The sequence below is a fragment of the Actinia tenebrosa genome, unplaced genomic scaffold (assembly GCF_029948245.1).
Source record: "Actinia tenebrosa isolate PJP-AT-01 unplaced genomic scaffold, QUT_ActTen_1.0 PGA_scaffold9__36_contigs__length_13948895, whole genome shotgun sequence".
Classification (NCBI taxonomy): Eukaryota; Metazoa; Cnidaria; class Anthozoa; order Actiniaria; family Actiniidae; genus Actinia; species Actinia tenebrosa.
The window spans coordinates 7,454,051-7,475,736 of NW_028292586.1; the positions used below are offsets into that span (position 1 = coordinate 7,454,051).

Sequence of the window (21,686 nt, forward strand, 5' to 3'; positions counted from 1 at the left end):
ACGAAAGCGCGCGCAAAAAAAACATTGTACTGAATTAAGTTTGTTTTTCCATCCCTTTCGTTATGTAGAATGCTAACTTGACCTAAAATACGAAGAAATTCTATGAAGACGATTTTTTACTGATTATATTTTTTGTCTTTGACTTTTATCTAACTTGGGCTTCCTGTGTTTTCAATCTCTTATCGAGTTTTCTTCGGTGTCCTTCGTTATAGACCGAAGAAACATCGAACACAAAACGAATTTGAACGACCGGGTTCGGAAAACCTCGTAAATCATTCATTGTTTTGGTCGGTGCCACGTAAGAACGCCTGGCCAAAAACGACTGGAATGGCAAAAAGACAATAACCACGGTAAAATAACGATGGATAATAAACTACATTGATGGCGTCGATTTGATTAGAATCCACACAAACTGCCTTGGAAATATGAAGCTAAAAGAGAGGTTCATTTTTGGTGGGTGCTTAGGAATTTTAATTGTGCCGTTTCTATGGCTTCACATAACGGAATATCAAGAACGGCAACTTGATGAAAATGAGAGGACGATAAGATTCCTACAAGCTCCTGACCACTCAGACTTCAATAGTATAGAACATGGACACAGTTTATCAAGGACACGGTTAAAGTTCAGGTCCAACCAAGAGTTAAATAATATTGATAGTAATAATAATGTAAATATGGACACCAAAGAAGATAAATCTTTACATATTTCAAAAGAAAAGAGATCGACTGAAAATTTGAATGAAAAAGATGATGGTGATGATGATGATGATGATGAACCAGATGATCCATGGCTAACTTGGAAAGAAATGGTCAAGTTACGTCAGCTAACGTCAAGTCAACCAGGAGGAGTTAATACCATATTAGATGGACTATCATTCAAGCCTATAGTGGCCGCAGGAATAGGGTACAAAGGAACGCAGTTGAAGGCAACATTCCTGCTTGATGGAAAACAAAAAGTTGTGTTCAAACCAATGAGGTGAGATATATAGATAGATATTCCTCTTTTTTTTTTTTTTTTTTGCAACAAAATGTTGAGACTATCTTCCTTTTTGCCATACCTCGAATTATCCAATTGTGTAGTTCCAGAAATCATCCATACCCACCCCACAGAGGAATTTGGAATTTCTGAAGAGTAGGGGGGTCAGAAAAAGAACAAAAATTACAGAGTTTGTATGGAAGAAAATTGGAATTTCTGGGGGGTAAGGGAGTGTCTTAAAAAAATTCCTCCGTGACGGGGGTATGGATAATTTTTGGAACTACACATTGATCATTCATTCATCTTACTAATTCATATTCTTTGTCATGCTTGTAAATGTATATATGTGTGTGTCTGTTTAGTGAGGGGGGGGGGGGGTAGGGAATAGGTTGATAAATCTGCTTCTGCTGATAAGTGTGCAACTCTGAAAATATCCAAAATGAAAATCTATAAATATTTTGAACCATTTAATTTCATTTTAACAAAACACTTATTTGCTGTATTTTAATTTATTGAAATCTTGAATTTAAGAAATTTGTTTCACCTTACTGCAAAACCACAGGTATCCAAGAGATTATGTAATTGAGGGCAAGCCTTATGATGGATATGACAGACACAATGGAGAGATTGCTGCCTTTCAAGTGGATAGGTATAGTGTCATCGTAATCAGATTATGATTACTTCAAAGAAATTATTTTGGTTATACTATATATACAATATGAGCAGCCAATCTGAATTATGAGGCAGTGCATATCGATTAGACCAAATACTGTACATATTGCATATCAAAATTTTCAAATCTGCACCAAATGAATCAAAATAATGTAATATAATATGAGCAGCCCCTCTGAATGAAGCCCATATTGATTGGACGAAATGCTGTACATTGCATATTGATTTTTTAGAAGTATAATTTTATTACTAAGTTGTTTGAGATTAAAAATATGAGTTTGACAAAAAAAATATCAGTATTTAAAAAAAGGATTTTGCAAAGGACGAGTTAATACAGATGTAATTATTCAGAGTGACTGATTTCTATAAAGCATTAATTTTGTAGTTTTCGCCATCAATGATTCATGAATCATTTGATAATTTGTTATACAAGATGTACCTGTACACACCAAATCAAAATATGGCAACCATGAATTTTAAAGTAACTTACTATTGTTCTGGACTGACTAGCCTCATGTTCAAAACAGAAAAGTATTTTTACATGTAAAAAAGGTTAGTCAGCCCTTAAACTCATCGTAGTGATAAGTTTGGCCTGAGGGTCAGGGTATGAGGGTTATGTGGTCACGCCTAATTAGTACGTTTGCAAAGTTGACCATGGTAACCCGACCACATTAAACTGCCCACCTGGCACCCGTCACACGTTTAGAGGTGTTGATACTTACCATCACACTCTTAGTCCTCCAAAGTTAAGAGGTTTTTTTGAACGCTTGCCCAAACAACAACACAATGACAAAGCTACCACACTGCAAACCCTGCCAATACCCCTGAACCACCAAGGGGACCCCCCTCACTGTCCAGTGATGAAACCACTGACCGGTTGGACTGGGTTTAATTTTGTCTAAATTACATTCATTCAGAATGATAGTTATTCAAATTGGTGACCATATTTTGATTCAGTGTTCATAAATATAGTTTCTTGAAGAAATATTCATGCCTTTTATATTAATTCTCTTGCATGATTAATTTTTTATGGCAAGAAATATATTTTTTCTTTTAACTTTAAGTTATAAGTGATATATTATACTAAATACGTATCCTTACATTTATGTTGCTAGGATACTAGGATTCAACAGGGCACCACCAGTAGCTGGTCGAAAGGTCAACCTTGAAGATGAAGTTGAACCTATTGCAGAAAGAAGCCTACTTAATACTTTCTTTAAAAAAGGTATAAATCATGAAGTAAAATTGTCTACATTATCATTTTATATTGCTATGGAAATCATACCATTGGTTTCTGGACCTACCATCAAGTTAGCCTCCTTCGCAGACATTGTTAGGGTCGTCACGTGAGAGAAGCATTGCGTAATGACCCTGATTACTTCTGCGAAGGAGGCTACCAACAAGTTGACCTGCATCATAATGGACCTTTACGATATCTACAGCCATCAGGCGTTTGCCCAAACCCTCCCCCATCCTCCCTCCTTCCCTCCCCTCTTCCCTCTCCACCCTCTACCCCTCCGCACTGCTCGGCAGCTTTTTAGACCCACATTTGTAATTCCCTTGCTTTCATCTCCTAAAAATATCATAAGGTCCTTAATCCTTGGATTCCATACATACATGCTTATACCAGGGCTTAAAATAACAGCTGGTCATAAGACAATTTCAGGCCATAATTGGAACTCGTCCAGCCAAATCTTTGCCTTGCTGGTCATTAATTGAACCACCAATGTTGAGCCAGAAATGAGGTATGTTCGAGTTAAAATAAATTTGGCAGTCATAATGTCCATGTTATATTAAGCCCTATTATATATTAGTAATAATATCCTGATACCAATTATTTCTTGTTCTTCCAAGATGGTAATACTTGCTTCTACGGCGTGTGTCACTACTGCAACAAAGAAGAAGCAGCATGTGCTAACAAGACTGTAATGGAGGGCTCCTTGACGATATGGCTGCCGCGAGGGTGGGGTTTAGCAAAGTGGCGACACCCTTGGCAACGAACTTACACGTCCAAAAAGGCAATGTAAGTTTTTATTGTCAAAAACTGTGAAAAAACTTGTTACGTCTGCATTGAGATTGGTTCTTATTAACATAACGTTTTCAGCCATCTCATTTTTCATCAGGGTAAAGGTTTTGACGCAAATGAAACAAGTTTTTTTTACGATTGATATACCTGTGTATGAGTAGCGCGGTTAGGTCCTGTAGGCTGAAAACGTTTCATTTCTGTTTTTAGATGGGAAGTAGATAATAATCACTGCAAGAGAGTACTCAAAAAGTACCCTTATGACGAAGGACCAAGATTACTAGATATCATTGATACAGCAATATTTGACTTCATCATTGGTGAGTGTAATACATAGCGTACATGTTTTGTGCTTCGTGGCAAATAAAGGACATACAACGTTATGAGCTTCTGACAACGCTAAACCACCGGGAAATTTGTTTTTACTATAAAAAAGGAAAAAAAAAAAAACGCAAAAAATTTGCAAGAAAAATTGTTATAAGCGCGCGCTGACGGGGACTTCCCGCCAACTCTTATTTACCTCCGCTCTCAACTGATCATTAAGCGAGAAAATTTACATTCGTGGTAAAACAGCTTTTTCCGCATGCTCCCTTCAGCAATACAACGCCCAAGAACGCTCAAGTATTAAAAGCCGTATTAGAAGCAATCGATTCTACCTTTTTTCAACGCTCTTGGGAATTCTCGCAACCCATCAATACTTGAACACAATCCTCAAAAATCGCTTGCTGAGATACGTTTCACTTAGTATGCAGTATAGTGCCAAGTTAGCGCAGAAATTCGTACGGCTAGGTCACCTCCATGATATGGACGCACTGCGCCATGAACCTGACGATGCCATGTCAGAAAATTGATTTTGATTGGATTATCGTCATTGACCTCGTACGCTGTGAGTGGTTGAAAAAAAGTCGTCAGTTACTTACCTTGAATGGCCGTGTGTCGTGCCTGTTGCATGGTGTTTCCATAGCTACGCGCTCGTTGCAAGCTAACTAACCAATCAGATGGCGCCTTAAATTAAAGCTTTGCTCATAATCGCAAGTTGTTGCTTTGCAGGTAATGCTGACAGACATCATTACGAGACATTAAAGAAGGGTGACGAAGATGGTGTACTCGTTCATTTGGATAACGCTAAGAGGTATGACAAAGATGAAAAGAATTAATGATAAATAAGATTTAATAGTGGCTACACAGAGAGTCTTTTCCTCTGGATTCCAATTGGAATGTAAAGGTTGATTTTTGCCTAGGGATGAAAACCGGAGAACCTAGAGAAAAACTCTCGAAGCACAGGAGAGAACCAACAAGCAACTCTACTGATTCACATACGACACCGAGGTGTTTAATACCCAGTAGGCGACCAAGTGTCTTATTGTATTCTTCGCCTGCCTTTGGGCAAATCTTGAAAGTCAATAAATAAAATAATGAGTCTGGGAATCAATTCCGGTTCACATTGGTTAGAGGCGAGTGCTCTCGCCGCTAAGTCACCAATGCTTTCCGATGAGATGATTCCAAAATTACTCCCAAGAGTTTTAAATGGTTCAGTCAAGGAAGGTTCAAAACTGAATTCTTTCTAATGGACTAATATTTGGCTTTTTACTGTTAAAATTAACAGGATTTTTTCTTTCAGCTTTGGTAATCCAAAGGTAGATGAAATATCGATATTAGCTCCGCTCTACCAGTGTTGCAGGTATGGATTATATTCAATTTTATATCAATAAGAAAAATGTGAATATGTTTCTTTGCATGGGCTAAAGGTTTATAAATGAAAAGAATAACTAGAAGTTTCTTGAGTAGATATTTCGGACGATATCCATCGTCCATCATCAATTTAATGACTCTCTCTAAGTTTTACATTACAGTGAATATAGAGAGTCATTAAACTGATGATGGACGATGGATATCGTCCGAAATATCTACTCGAGAAACTTCTAGTTATTCTTTTCATCAATAAGAAAGATATGTACGAGATATTGTTGCATTGACAAACGATGTTTTGCTTTGCCTAGCATATAATGAATCCATGCATTTGGGCATAATCTTTTTTACAATTTCAGACCACATGTCCTTCTTGCCCTAAAAATACGCGCTCAATAAACGCATGTGGCTAATGCTATAAAAATGCTTATGATAGAAGAAAAATAAATTTCGAATTTACTATATGTATGAACAAGATAAAATCATTTCGATTAACCTAGATAACGGGAAATGGTTGATCTGAGACCGATAGGAATTGCAAGAGCTCATTAAATTGCAAATGATGGACTTCCTGTGGTGTTGCTCATGGACTAGCGACCTGATGACATCACCTCTACGGCAGTATGAGGCAATATTAGCGGTATCAGCAAATACACACCTTACTGAGCCATTTTCGGCTAATTTTATGTATCTAAAATACCAGGGTACGGCGTTCGACGTGGCAGCGACTAACAGCCATAGCCAGCGATAAATCCAAAACTCTCGGTCAGCGGTTAAAAGAGTCTACAGATGCGGACGCTTTGGCGCCAATTTTGACTTCGCCTCATTTGAAAGCAGTGGATCGAAGACTGGCGATTGTTATAGAGATCGGCAAAAAATGCATGGATAAAAATGGAAAGAGAAAAGTATTAAAGGACGAAAGGATGTAGAAAATGAAATGAAATTTAGAAATTATTGTTCCTTTCTGGAGATATTTTCAGACTAAGCTAAAATGCTGGCTCATACACGGAACGAAAAATTATTTGAGAAGAACACTGTTAACCACGATGAAAAATGGCGTGCGCGTATACAAGAGTTCTACAAATGGCCATGTGGATGCGCAGTACGTGTGCGCGTGATTAATAGTAGGCACCGTTGTAGGATCGAACGTGGCTTATTAGGAATTACTTGAATTCGTTGTTCAGCTATAAATAATCCCTGTGTTGTTGGTTGACCGAGGTATTGTTTTTAGAGAAATGTCTTACACAGCTCCTTGATTCCTGCTTAGAATTTCACCAGTTTGGAGGATAAGCTTTCCCAGTCATACAGTTGTGCTCTAGCTTTAGAACCAGTAAGAGCCGATCAGGAACCCACGGCCTTTACTTCTTATGCGCATGCTGGACGAGCATGCGCAGTTAGAAATAAATACCCTGGGTACGAAATTGCATCAAAAGGTTTTTGACATCTAGCCAAAATGGCGCCGATTACGTTAGAGCCTTGCATAGACTCATGGCAGTGGAATAGCAGATGGTTTTTGAATTGAACGAATAGGAAGAAATTAACAAATGAATTATTTTTCCATGAAATATTTTAGTATCTTAGGTACATGCTTTATTCAGAATGAAATACTTATCACATTTAGAATGAAATAATTATAGTCGCATTACGTGACCTCGGTCACACTTAACAAATCACTTGATCTGACTATAATGGCTTTACCAAGGTTATACAGAAATGCGTTGCATCGTTGGGCTGTTAAATAGTTCAAAGCTTGAGTGACGCTTGATTGGTCAGTTGACATTGTATTCGACAAGAAACGAGAGAAATTTGAAAATTAACACGGTAAATCAATTAAGACGCAATACACGACGACTTTCAAAAATGGGCGTCAAACGCGGTTAGGACTAGGGACAATTGAATGGAAGCGAGGTAAGTAAGGCCTCATTAGTAAACAAAGCCTGTTCAGTACGATATTTTGTGTCAATGTCATTCACCCTTACTTCAAGAGACGCTTAAAAGAACTCGAATTGGTGAGATGAATGACATTGACACAAAATATCGTACTGAGTAGACTTTGCTTACTAATGAGGCCTTGCTTACCTCGCTTCCATTCAATTGTCCCTAGTCCCAACCGAGTTTTGCGGCCATTTTTGAAAGTCGTGTATAAAAGTATTAATCAAAGCAATACCCTAGAACAGCTCATGATGCAACGCGGTTCTGCAACTCCCTAACAGCCAATCTGAAGATGACTAAGATTGCTACTTAACTAAGTAGAACTTTTTAAAATTTTAGATTCCCAGAAAAAGATATAACTTATTGTGAATTTTCACGAAAAATATATATTATAAAACCAAAACCTTGGAATATTTTCTTGCATATTGACCAGATACTATTAATATAATAACCTCAAGTTCTATAAATAATGTCATTAACTATATGATATTGAAATATGGGACTTAAAATTGTGGTTCTTGATATTTCACTGGCTTTGCTATGGCTTCAAAAATGCCACCTTTGGTAAAAAGGCAGTATTGTGTCATGTGAACTGAAACATGGGACTCCGAAATTTTGGCCTGACCTGAGAGTCCTCTTTCAGGATAATCAGAGAAAGAAGACGAACTAATTAACTAACTTAGATCTGAAACTTGAAATATATTGTGATTATATATATATTTTTATTTGGACACTTTTTTTCTTTTTTTGGTATAAGTTATTAAATACTGGTCTTTTCGAAAATGAGCGGAAAACTGGTAGCGAGTAAGACGCGCACTGTTTTTCGAATGAAGTCACATTTACTTTGGTTTTCGGTCTGTTTTTCAAGAGAGTTTGATTAGCTTTCCTCCATATTGAAAAGAATTTTGTGGTCAGCGCGCGTTCTACTCGTTACCAGTTTTCCGCTCATTTTCGAAAACGCCAGTCTTGAATGTCACAATCAGATATACTTTGTTCAAGTTCAATTAACAAAACTTATAATTATAAAATAACCTAAAGTGGTTATACTTAACACGAGTAATAGTAAGTAGTTAGGGACCGGCCATTTATGTATCGCCTGGGAGTGGGAGGGAGGGTGGGGGAGGGGGAGGTGAGGGGGGAGGGAGGGTGGGGGAGGGGGAGGTGAGGGGGGGGGGGGAGTGAGGGGGGATTGTAGATCACGGGTTGAGTAAAATCACTTTAAGTGTAATATCATTAATATATGGTGCTTTTTCAAGCTATCTTTTAGATTCTAGCTAGATTTTTAAAGGAAATCACCCACACAATATGCCCTTTGGGCTTTCGTATAAGATTTCCCATTTCACACCATGTCATTCTCTAGAGTATGAAAAAGCACATGAATATTAGTATTAATATCAGTGCAACTCCAACAATCTTATTTATCAAGAGAATGACTCGGGGTCCAGTTGAAATAGAAAAAAATATGGAAAACGAATACTTCTTTGAAGCTACGAAAGTTATGATCTATTCCATACATCTTGAGTCCAAGGAGTACTAGTTACGCGGAATAATCCGACTGCACAATTTGCCGAGTCTCAAGCATACTTTGTCTTTTTTCTCTACTTTTGATAAATATTATATAAGTACTTGTTTCCCATAAAGTTCGCTGATGCAACGTTAACAGCGCGAACACTCGACTTTTGAACATCAGACGTGTATCGTTATATTCAATATAATATGCTTTTGTCATGATAGAAATGATTCATCATCTGACTTGTAGTCTTTATGTGGTCTTAGAAGAACTTAGTACTCAATGCATACATGCTATTTGATGGTGCTCGCAATCCAGAACTAGAAGTTGTGCGATTCTGTCTTCAATGTCACTCATCATGATGCCTTTGTTTTAGACTGGCGTAGTTTCAATACTATTGTAACCAATCTCCTTCTCTATTACTGTTAAAACAAAAGAAAAACTATCGTTAAGAACTGTGAAGAAATGTGAACCATTTTTGATTTCCATTCAAGAGCTCAGCCTGACTGACAAGGTTCAGCCTAGTAGAGTTTCTAGAGCGAATAGAGTTTATTAGGTCTCTTCCTTCAAGGATTTTTTCTCTCTAGGTTTTCTTGTTTTCCTCCCTCCACAAAAACTAACAAGCTAAACCGAACTCTTATTCTGTATATGAGTCCAGTTAGACATGCAGTGTTATAAAATACTCACGAGGTCTATTTCTCGAACGCGGGCAGTTCTTGGCAGCATAAACGACTACTCCAACCAAAAGACAAATAAACACACCAATTCCTAGGAATATCCAGATGTTTTTATCAAGCTTGGTTATTATATGGTAACGCACGATGATCGTGCCATTATTACGTCCAGCACGACCATCAATAGAATCATTGCTATAGTTCGTTCTCTTAACATCCTCGTTGATATTACTCTTCGGGGTTGATTGCCTAGCACATTCCTGTGTTTTAAAGTCTAGTCTGCATGAATGCTTGGTCGGTAAGCCTTGGTTAAGGCACTGTGGCTCGAGCTCATCAGATGTGCTGTCTGGGCAACATTTTGTACACGGCCAACAGTCTTCGGTTATCGAACGGTAGAACCTATCAAAACGAGACAAAGAAACTTATTTCAGCACTCGGTCATACGTGTTTAAAAATTATCTTGACCGTGACCGTACCGTGTTCTAGCATTTTGATTGGACGAGCAGTAATACCGCGCCCTGTGATTGGTCCAAAGCACGCGTACCGTCTGCCGAACCGTTTCTCACAGTCGTATTAACCATTCCGAGGTTGGCTGATGGAAAAACTGAATTGAGTTGGCAATGCAATGCATTTTGGGGCTGTGGTAGTGGACGAATCACCCGGGCCCGGGACAGACGCCATCTTGGAAATATGTCCTTGAAACTGTATCAAAATGAATGCTACAATGTCAATTCGATCCTGTTTTTTTCTCAACCTCGGCTAATAAATTATACATACTCTATACAGCTTTTAAGCGATCACTTGATGGGCGCAGTCATTTTGTATTGTAGGAATAATACATTTATTTTACAATACTTATCGAACTAAATTCTCCAGAGTAAAGGATTCTATCGTTCTGTCATCCAACATGGCCGCTCGCGGGACTCGCGGGAAGTGATATATAAAATATCTATTAACAATGCATATTTTTTACGAAGTGTCTAAATGTCCGGCAGCCAGTCACAGAACTCAAATGACTAACTGGCCGGCAGTCGATTAAAAAAAAAATTAAGGTTATACAAACTAAATTCCACACCTAATGCTCCTAGCTCGATAAAGAACCGTCAAGCGATTGCATTTCTGGTTCTAGAACGAAAAAATCATGCTTCGTTTGCGGTCGGCATATTATATTGGAAGGTTGTTTTCATGGCACTTAAGATATTTTTCGTCACATATGCACACTGCCGGTCACAGAACTCACAAATGACTAAATGGCCGGCAGTCGAATTAAAAAAAAATTTATTCAAACATGAGTTTCAAAAGGAATGAAAATATATTATCTCGAATAGCTTGTATAAATTGTATTTGGATCAAAATTGGAGCGTTTGTCGTTTGTTGTAACTTTTGACACGCTCAATCGAACAGTCTGCCGGTCACGAAAGTCTTGAGACTAAATGACCGGCAGTTTCAGATTTTATCAAAAATCACTCAAACATCAGTTTCAAAGGGAATGAAAATATATTTTCTCGAATAGATTGTATAAATTCAATTTGGATCGAAATTTAACAGTTATTGACTTCCCTAACATTTAGCAGTGTTCACTCCCCTAAAATATTGGTGCGGTCTGCTTTCTTGGAGAGAGGAGGAGAGAGTTAGGGTATCCCCCTCAAAATGGCCATTTTGTCTCTAAAAAGAACATAGAATTACCTTAACTTTAACACAACATAAAAGCTGTGTTTTCTATTGCCCAGATATAAATCTAGAACCAGAAACGGTTTTTTATCGAGCTAGGAGCATTAGGTTTGGAATTTAGTTTGTATAACCTTGATTTTTTTTTTTTAAATCGACTGCCGGCCATTTAGTCATTTGAGTTCTGTGACCAGCTGCCGGTCATTTAGACACTTCGTATTTTTTAAAAGTTTCGGTCAATAGGATTTTTTTTCAATAACAACAAATCAGATATTCGAAAAACGAAACTAATCTTGCATCACGTGAAAATATCTAAGCAATAAGCCTACGGCTTGAGTTTCGAAAATTATGCAAGCAAGCACTTCTTAGGTCGGTCGGGAATCCCCCATTTTGTTATCCATTGAATCGCCAGACAATGTCTGAACTCTAAAAACCATCTAGATACTTCCCCTCTTGTTTGTTTTGTGTCCTAGCAATCTGGTATTGTGGCTATCTTTCTAAATATGCAGGCCCTGCCTAACTTCGACAAATTTTTATCAGGCTCATGACCATTCTTTTTTAATGCGTCACCAACTCGTGGTATTTCGTCACGCATTCCTTAAGAGTAGGCTAGCGTGACACATGACATTTAAGAATCACTTACCCCGGCTTACACTTGCCGCAAATGGCGTTATGCGTTGTGTTACACTTTCTTATGGTCATTTCGTTGTCCCCACAAATCGTACATGGTTTGCAAGAAGAGATATCGTTCACATCTGAATAAGTTATGCCTTTCTTGCAACCTTCACAGTGAATTGGTACATCGATACTAACATATGACGAACACTGGGGGGTCAATCCAAGACCCTTTGGACACCTAGGACAATCCCAGCAGCTCTCATTGCTTCCACTGAGGCGCGTTATCTGGTCCCAGCTGCATGTAGGGCTCGTGTTTACTGTAACCAGCTGGGAACACAAGAAATGATGCAAAGACGAGTTACTAATATAGTCAAGCCATGATATTGCATCTATTAAAGCAATCTGGCTAAACACAACGAGCTAAATTCCAGCACCATCTGTGAGTTAGCCCAGACTTTGATCAGCTCAGAGGTTGTTTCAGGGTTCCATCTGCGATTTAGCTGTGACCTGACTTAGATAAGCCCAGAGGTTGTTTCAGGATACGATAAGTGATGTAGTTACAAATAAAAACAAGTTAACATGAACAAGCAGTCGAACAAGCTAGATTTTTCTTTCTTTCAAATTGTTGCACTCTTAGCGCATTCTTGCTGTGTGATTGTGTCTCCACACACCCCTAGTTCGTCATGTTTATGGAAGCAAAAAAATGTGCAATAACCGCATCGGCATTTAAAAAATGTGAAAAATGAATAAAAAAATGCTACAAAGCTTAATCTTATACGATTTTCAAGAAATTACATTAATGAATTATTTTGCAACAACTTTTTCGATAACAACGAACATTTACTGAGTAAAAAACTGATTAATGTGGAAAGCATTTTCCACTTGGCGTTAGGGGTTTTTCCCCGAATTAATTAGCTGATCCTTGAAAAAAAAATTAAAGGAATGTTTCTAAAATACCAGTAGACTTTATTTGTTTCGCCTTGGTATGTTTATGATATATTAGTTAGTTATAATTTTGTACTTTTTTGGTATTTTTTTGCTTTGAACTTATGAATGCCAATATCGGCGTTTTGTAAATTCTATTATTAGTAAATACAAATAAATGTAATAGATAAGGAAAAAATAAACGAACAAGAATGATAAAGATTACTTACTTCAGTGTCTACTCAAATGCTTTGAAATTTTTAAAAGCTTTTAAAAGTACAGAGCTTTATTTTCATGCTACTCAAAGTATATTGAGATAAGTTGTAATGAAATAGAATAAGATTCTAGCTTTTGTCTCTTCCTTCCGGAGAAAATTTTACCTAATGTCGAAAGAAACTAAATATAGCGACAAAGACTATTCGTGAGGGTACATTTGGTAGTACATATTCGTACGTAATGGTAGTCACGAGGCTCGTTGCCAGCAGTTTTGCTTACCTTGTCTGAGTATATCACGATGAAGTACAGCACAACTGCTCCTAGATTCGAAGTCTTCATACTTCAAAGACAACTCTGAAAGAAACCAAGTTTCATTAGTCATGACTGGTGAAGTACAAATACAGTACAAATGCAAAGACTTCAAGCACGATGAATGCCATTAAGTTTGGACCTTTGAACAAACAGAACATCTAAAATCGTAAGAAAATCTAACTAAGCATTTTATCGAACACTGCTTTTCTATTTATAATACAGCATATTTAAATGTTTATATTCTGGTTCTTCTGTATTTTGACTCTACGACTGACTACAACAATGTCATCATGCTAAACCCAAGTTTTCTAAACTGCAAAAAAGTGGATCAATGGAAAAACAGATTTCAACTTTTCCCCTATCTGCCGCGTCATGATTTCCGACTTTGAAAGGACGATGAGCTGTTGGGAATTTTGAAACTTAAAAGTAACTGGAGCAGAAATCCCTCTTGCTTTTATAAAACTAGTAATACGATCTTTCTCTCAACTAAGATGCATTTAAACGAAGATAATTTTACGATATTACCTGGAAGATACGTAAAGAAGTGTGTTCTTGGCAGGTTTCAGACCATTCAGTCGTTTAAAACACTTTGCAATTGACATCAGTATTTGCATGCGTTTCCGAATAAGGGGTTTCCCCAAGTTGCTAAAGTAACGCAGCCAATGTGACTATGTTGGACTAAAAATATAATTCTTTTTAACTTTCGCATTGTATAAAAACAACAATCTTGCTGGACATTTCCCATTTTTGCCCAATAGACATTTTTTTGTGCAGACTAAAACTGTTTTTGAACTGTTTTTCACACAATGCCAACCATGTTTAAATAACAACGAATGTTTTACGTACAATATTATTAATCTTGCCAAAGTCTTCACTTAGTTTTGAAAATCGAGAAATGACTAAGTCGAGGAGATTTCCTTTCTTGGATCTTTCTTGGTCGTACGATAATTTACTGAATCTGGATCTCTTGGAACTATTAGAGCGGTGGGGATGACGTTATCGTTCTATTTATAAGTGGATCACATGACGTACTGTGCGTAACGGCTGCCAGTAATGATGCAATTTTTATTTTGGAGTGGTGTATTACATAGCTAACTTTCAAGTTTTTCCACAGTAGCGAGAACAGAGCGGCAAATTTTATACTCAAACTCCTCCACTCTAGGGGTTATCGCTTTCCAGCTGGAGAAAAAAACAAAAAAAACAAAACAGCAAGAGTAACTTATGAACTACCGTGATTTGGGATGCCTTAAAGTTAGCTTAAATTCGTTTCTGAATTTGTAGGCAAAACAGGTAAAAAGAACGAAATATTTCGTTGGATTTTTGAGGTAAGACTTGAGTTGATATAGCAGTCTGCAAGGTAGGTTTGACTACATCATAATAGCTGTTCCCCTTACACCTGTAAAAACTCGAAGAAGGTTTATGTTGCGTTATATAATATTTAAATTATCACTTTATCAAAATGCCATTAATATCCTTGTTTTATTTATGTTTGTTTTTACTATTAAAAGGGTCGTACTCCACCAGGGGTATAGCTACACCCCGAAAAAACATTTTAATTACTTTTGCGAATCGAGGATAATCGGAAAACCTTCGCCCGCAGAAGGCACCGATTCGAAAATCGATGAAATTATTTTTGTATACACTGAGTAAAAAACTATGATGTTTTCTTGTTTTTTTCTTCTCTTTGTTTGTTTGTTTCTTTTTCTTTTTCGTTTTCGTTTTCGTTTCTTTTTCTTTTTCAGCGTACTCGCCTCAGTCGTATTCAAGAAAGCCATCCGCAGCATTCGTAACGATCTGGTAACGAAGTGATGGTGCAATAATTTCTTGGCTAACGTGACGTAAGGGGAATCCCCGACCCTAGACAGAAACGTCGTTTCTATGTTTTTTCTATTTCTTCGCAGAGGAATGGAAAAGCTCTCTAAAATGTTTAATTTTACTGATCCAAAACACGTAAAGAAGCTTATCAAGATCTTGGCATACATTTTCATGATGAAGTTTAGTCGTAGGGAAGGTGATTTCAGGTGTAGACCACCTAGAACTTGCAAGGTTAGTCATACCTCAAAAAAGCCTTTGCAATGTAAATTTTTGCTGATTCATTTTATATTTGAAGGACGGGGATTTCCTTTCGAGAGTTTATGGGCGATTGTTGTTACTGTAACTATAGAGACGAATCAATTCAGAAATAAGATAAAATTTTGCTTTTTCGAGTGTCTTTCTTGACGAGTCTCCATTAAAGATGGCGGCGCCGGCCGGCGTTCAAATTTTTTGTATTCGAATGCAGTCTTTAAGATTTATTCTTAGTCGGTAGTAATAAAAAAGAAACTGTTGTTAGTCGGTTTTTTATACTTTAGGGAAGAATCGATCCAGAAATATAAGTTACCGATTTTTTTATCTCGGTAGTTTTACATACTGTCAAGATGGCGGGATGACTCGTTCAAATCATAGTTAAAGTGTATATGACACGAAAACATTTCATCGTTTAAAATGTATAGTTTGTTAATAATAATAAATATGTCGTAATAAAATTTGTTTCAAAAGCTTATTTCTTGAGATATTTGAGAAAATTAAGCGCAATTTGTGACGTCATTTTGTTGACACGTACTCTAGATTCGGTAGAAATGCACTAAATATAAATTGTAATTCTTATAAAATAACAACAAAAGGCATATTCTATTCAGCTTCATTTGATAGCTTACGTAGTACTCTTCAAATGTTGGGAAACTGAAAAGTGTACTACATGAAATTAAGATTCTGCATTCAAACAAATTTCGTGTATTTGCAACTAAATCTGGAGACTTGTAAACAAAATGACGTCACAACATGTGCTAAATTTTCTTGAATTTCTAGAGAAATACGTTTTTGAAACAAATTTAACTGTGATATTCTTATTCATGCCAATAGAATACACATTTTTAACATTAAAATGTTTTCGTGTCATATGCACTCAAATTTTTTATTCAATGATATCGCAGATCTTTTGATCAGAATTGAATTGTTTCACCAAAAAGTGTCTTTTGAAGTATGATTTTGTTTCTTAAATGGTTTTCTTGCTTTTGAATACTGTAAATCGTACCATTTAGAATTTTTGAGAATGCTTCATTGAAGATCGGTAACCAGTTTGACTTGTTTGTCTAGAACCAGACTTCTTGCCATATAATCCGGTTAGAACTTGCTACCAGCACTAATAAAAATCAAGCTGAAATCAAATCGTTTTCTAGCTTTGTAGGTCTTTGACAAGCATTTCATCTAGAAATGAAATCATTCTTTTACTAAGCACATTTAAGAAAATTTCTGTTCATTCCAAGTTTGATCTTAAAAATTTGTGAACTGCCAATTTGTGAACCAAACGCTCAGATTAAAATTCATAAAAAATTGGTTAAAGAAGCCTCGTATATTATTTCTGTACTGTTTTGGTGTATGGCAGTCAAGGCATTTGTCAGAACATTCCATAAGCACATCCTCTTGAAAACTTTGTATTTTCCGACAATGTCATGCAAACTCCTTGATTGACGCAGGGCTGTCAACCCTTGAGATATTAAAATCTGGAGAATTGATAGGGAAGGGACATGACGTTACAGCGGATGACGTATATAGTACGATCTCGGTGACATCATAATGAATACGATGTCATTCACGATTACGTTATAACGAATATGACATCATTCTTGCAAAAAAATACCAGAAGTACATATCTAGTTATAATATGTAGTTCTGAAAATACTCATTGACTCCGATGTATAGCACATATAAAACAGTTCAGATTAGGCGCTTAGATATGTACATATTAAAGTACAGTAAGTGTAAGGTTTGATATCTGAATCGGAAATCTTTGAAATTTTATCACCTACGATTTTGTCTTTAGAAGTTGGAATCCAAAAGGCGAAAGTCCTAAAAGCTCCCTCTGAAGGGATGTAGTGATCTTGCACAATGTCTAGATCTCAAAGTGGCAAATTTGCTACATGTTCACTGAGGTCAAACCAAAACGTGTGCTAAAAGAAGTCATTCGCTTTGTTAACGATGTAAAATAACACAAACAACACAAATAAATAAATAAACAATAATAACATGTACTAGAGAGGCAGATAAGAAAGGTCTGTTCTGTGTTGGAACCTGTTCACGTCTTACATCCGCTTTTGGGGTAGAGAGAAGTAGCTAAATGACATTAGTCACTATAAGGGTATAATTAATTAAATGTACAATTGACTTGCCATTAGGCATAATATTTTCCCATTTCAGACCGTGTGTCATTCCTAGAATGTAATTTCTTTGTTGAACAGCTGCACATGAGAAAACACATGATGAATATGAACTCAAATAAAGCTTTTCATTCTCAAGAGATTGACGTGAATGGCTTCAAATAGGAAACTGTTATGCCTAATGCAAGCCGAAAAGTTTTTTTTACATTGAAATTTATGAATATACAGATTGAGTTACGAATAAAAGTTGCCTTGAAAATGTATGTTTTGTTAAAAGTAAAAACCCCTTAATCTTTTTTAATGACAGGTTTTGATCTTCATCTTCATAATATTAAAGTTGCCACAACCTGCTAATGCAAGTTCATGTGGATACGATGAAGCGCTTCAGTGTAGCAATAGTAATTCGAGCGATTGTAGCTGTTTGAAGTGCTTGGTTTGCCCACCTGGAGAAGGGCTGTATCCAAAATGTGGGTCTACAGTATTGAAGAACAACACAACCATGCAATGCAAACCTTGCAAAAGGGGTACATATTCAGACCAAAGGGATTTTGGCTCATGTCGTTCATGCGATCCTTGTGAACGTGTTGGACAAGAGACTTTAAGAAAATGTACTGCAACACAGAATTCAATTTGCGATAAAGGTTGTAAAGAAGGGTTTAAGTGGAGTGAAACATATAAAAGATGTATCGAAGTTTTTGATGAGAGGAAACAAAAAACAGCTCTTCCTGATTATGATCAAAAACCCACAAGAACACCATTAGCAGAAAAATCAACAACAACAAACAAACCCACAACAACACCATTAGCAGAAAAATCAACACTACCATCAACCAAAAAAAATAATGGCAATAACAATGCTTCGGAACCAAATGAACCACACCCCAAAACTACCCAAAATATGACATCATCAACCGGAACGCCATTGCCAGCTGCTGATCAACATATGAACAATTGGATTTCAATTCTCATGTATGTATCTGTTGCAGTTATTCCTTTGGTCCTAGTTACTGGGTTTTTAATTAAGATAAGATTGGAGATCATCAGATTTTTCTCCTATTTGTACTGCTCATGCAGAGGACGTTCACCAATGAATCCAGATCATCAAGAACAAGAGCTAGAAGAGATAATTGTGGACCCTTCAGATAGTCAAAGGGAAGATATGGATCCAGTAGATCAGTGCAATGCAAGCCTTCCATTGCAACAAGGGGAAAGTCCAGGTCAGGGATCTTCTAGGGCTCAAGATCATGCCAGTACAAGCCATCAAGAGCAAGAAGGTGCAGAGGACGCCATTGCAATGTCCAGTAAGTTATATGTATACTATGGATGTCTCCAAACTGGGTTTTCACACCAAAAAAAATCTATTGCTTCCAAATGTCCACAACTCCTTCAATGAACATCACACTTTAGTCTACATTCCTTTCTTCACATTTTGGCATCCTTTGAAAATTTTCTTCCCCACAAATTATCAAAGGATGCCGACACATAGAGAAAGGAATTCAAAATAAAAGTGTGGATGTTTGTTGATGGAGTCCTAGATGTTTGGAGGTGTGATGGAGGCATGAATTTTATTGCATGAAAACCCAGTTTGGATGCATCAAAACCCAGAGAAATCAACCCAGTATACAGACCATTATGGTCCATGGCTTTACAATACTGTGAACACCTAAAATATGTTGGGAACGTTTATTATGTTTTGACCAATAAGACTTAGTGTGAGAATGAATTTATTACTAATGGATATGTTATTGTCAGAACCATTTGCAGGTTTGCACCAAATTTACAGTGCGACGTGCCTAACCGTGGCCACCCAACTTATTTTTTTGCCAATGCTGTTGAATCCTTTCCTGCCAAGTGTTTCCATCGATCAAAAGACTTTTTACAAAAGTGTCCAGTATTAGCCACCAGAGGGAACAAAATAAGACTTAATATCACCTAAGCAAATTTCTAGCCATTTATTTAAGTTGTTAATGACACTGTGAAGAGTACAATATAATTTTGAATAATTGCAGTCATGCTGAGTGAGCTCATGTGCAAATGCATAAATTCTCCATGTCTGATTGGCTAACTAGTAAAAAATAAGTAGGGTGTTATTGCGGAAGGCATAAAACAATTTCTATGCTATTTTGTTTCTGGGGTTGCCCCAAAATGGGTAGTTCCAGAAAATATCCACACCCCAATACCATAAGTGGCATTTTGGAAATCGAAGGAGTGGGGGGGGGGGGGGGGGGGGGGGAGGGGTTAGATCAAGAATTCCGAAGAATAGGGGGAAGACCTTGGTCTGGAATTTCCAATGGGGAAGGGGGAAAATTGTTTTTTAAACAATTTAATGTGGAAAGAGTGGATAAACTGGCTGATCTTCGTATTTTCAATTGCATCATTGTCTTTTGATTGCATTCTATTAGACACGACTTGAAAACCTAAGAATTCATTCATTGCTATATGGTTCCAGATCCATTCCAAAAAATTACAGTATAGGTAATAACATAAATCATAAAATGAAGCTGCCTTGAAAGAATCCTGTAAAGTATCCTAATCTAATCTGCATATATTCCTTTTTTTACTAGACAACACTGATCTGTGTGGTCTGCTTTTCAAAGACCTTTCACTTGAGTTAAAGTGTAACATATCGGTCACAATAAGCAGGATATCATTGCCTGGATGGAAAGAAATTGGAGGATATTTCAAGATACCAAAAACTAAACTTGAAGAATTTGGAACAAGGTGCATATATGGATCGGGAGGTAAGCTTCCAGGTGAATATCTGTTTGATTATCTTGAGTCAGATAGGCCAGAACTTACTGTCAAAGAACTTGTAGATGTACTTAAAGCTATTAAAAGAAACGATGTTGTACACGACATCCATAAAGAATGCTGTAAGTAATCATAGGTTATGCTTAGACAGTGTATCTATAGTTTTAAAGGCCATTTCAGATGCCGCTCCTGCCACTCATCATTATTGTTGCCAAACCTAAGCATATGATATGATTGGATTGATTTATTGCAGCTTATTACAACAATATTATGATTGATTCAGAATCATACAATCTTAGTTTGTATTTCTTCAAAGTGATGAGGTAACAATTTTCAGTTGTCATGTGAATAAGTTCCTCCATTATTTTTTGAAGCAACTGAATGTCTTTAGGGCTAGGTACCGCATTTGTTGACTGCTAACAGTCCCTCTAATTTCCCTCCAAAATTAGTCCAGTTGGGTACTCCATCTTAGATAAGTGGGGAGGGGGGGGGGGGGGGGTGGCAATTTTGAAGAGACAAAATAAAAATATTTCTTTGTCTTCAAACTTGCTCCTACTCCCAACACATGCAAGACAGGGGGAAATCTGAATTAATAGACCCTTTGCCAAAATGACTGCCACAAATTCAAATGAATTTTAAATGAATTAACTCAGTTTAATTTTATCTCATTTAAATTTTTAGCCACCATATTGACAAAGGGTCTATTGAATTTGGAGGGAAAAGAGGTACTGTTGTTGTTGAATAGTCCAAAAAAAACTACGATGGGAGTACTGAGAGTACCAATTACATTATGAAATAATTACAAAATGAACAAAGGGGAAGTCCCTTTGTATTATGATGACACATACAAAATTATATGGTCATGCTGTCGAACGCCCCCCAAAAAAAAATAATAAGGGGAAGTCTCTTTGTATTATGATGACACATACAAAATTATATGGTCATGCTGTCGAACGCCCCCCCCCCCCCCCCCCAAAAAAGGAATGGGAGTACCCATTGTATAATGATGACCCAAAACAAGTCAAGGCCCTGTTACACGTTGAAACCTTTAGCTGAAACTTGTGTGCAACAGCGTTGTGAGACAAGTTTCAGAAGCAATTGCACCGTGTAACACCCCAGCTTTGTGAAACTTTCGTTGCAAGAAAGTTTCACGAAAATTAGAACTGCTTTCTACTTCTGCAACCGAAACTTGTGTCGCGAACAAGTTTCAGGATGAAATTGTGTTGTGTAACACCCCTCTTGAAACTTGTCTCGCAATGCCGTTGCACACAAGTTTCAGCTAAAAGTTTCAATGTGTAACAGGGCCTTCACTGAAGAATGCCCATTGCACTGTAATGACAGTTAATGCACACACAGCAGAAGTACACAAGTACCCAATTTTTTACTCACTGAATATGATCATGAGTATAAATAAAAATGTCCACAAAGTGGAATTTTTAGTGACCTGAGCCATATACTGGACTGGTCAACATGTTGCATATGTGTCTAAAAGGCCATGACTGGGGTAAGAAGCATTTGGTTGGAT

The 21,686-nt window shown here is 37.0% G+C and overlaps 2 protein-coding genes across 6 annotated transcripts; one reads left to right on the plus strand and one right to left on the minus strand.

The window, feature by feature from the left end:
• The first annotated feature begins 299 nt into the window (after positions 1-299).
• LOC148904664 (glycosaminoglycan xylosylkinase-like) lies at positions 300-20,657 on the plus strand. 5 transcript variants are annotated; one of them, XM_089025302.1, is made up of 8 exons: positions 300-976; positions 1,539-1,625; positions 2,764-2,873; positions 3,503-3,671; positions 3,882-3,991; positions 4,722-4,803; positions 5,293-5,352; positions 14,496-15,242. In XM_089025302.1, exons 1-8 carry the CDS (start codon positions 426-428, stop codon positions 14,506-14,508), a joined length of 1,182 nt encoding a protein of 393 aa, XP_088881428.1. In that variant the 5' UTR covers positions 300-425; the 3' UTR covers positions 14,509-15,242. The 5 variants fall into 5 exon arrangements, with proteins under 5 accessions (XP_088881428.1, XP_088881426.1, XP_088881424.1 ...); XM_089025300.1 differs by lacking the exon at positions 14,496-15,242 and adding an exon at positions 6,064-7,269; XM_089025298.1 differs by lacking the exons at positions 300-976; positions 1,539-1,625; positions 2,764-2,873; ... (2 more) ...; positions 4,722-4,803; positions 5,293-5,352 and adding exons at positions 13,212-13,380; positions 17,718-18,711; positions 19,975-20,657 and having other exon boundaries at positions 14,496-15,260.
• LOC148904665 (uncharacterized) lies at positions 8,770-13,800 on the minus strand. The gene is made up of 5 exons (XM_089025312.1): positions 13,740-13,800; positions 13,182-13,256; positions 11,788-12,089; positions 9,490-9,875; positions 8,770-9,224 (listed from the first exon to the last, which is right to left on the minus strand). The coding sequence occupies exons 2-5, from the start codon at positions 13,239-13,241 to the stop codon at positions 9,175-9,177; spliced, it is 798 nt and encodes a 265-aa protein (XP_088881438.1). The 5' UTR covers positions 13,242-13,256; positions 13,740-13,800; the 3' UTR covers positions 8,770-9,174.
• Positions 20,658-21,686: the final 1,029 nt, after the last annotated feature.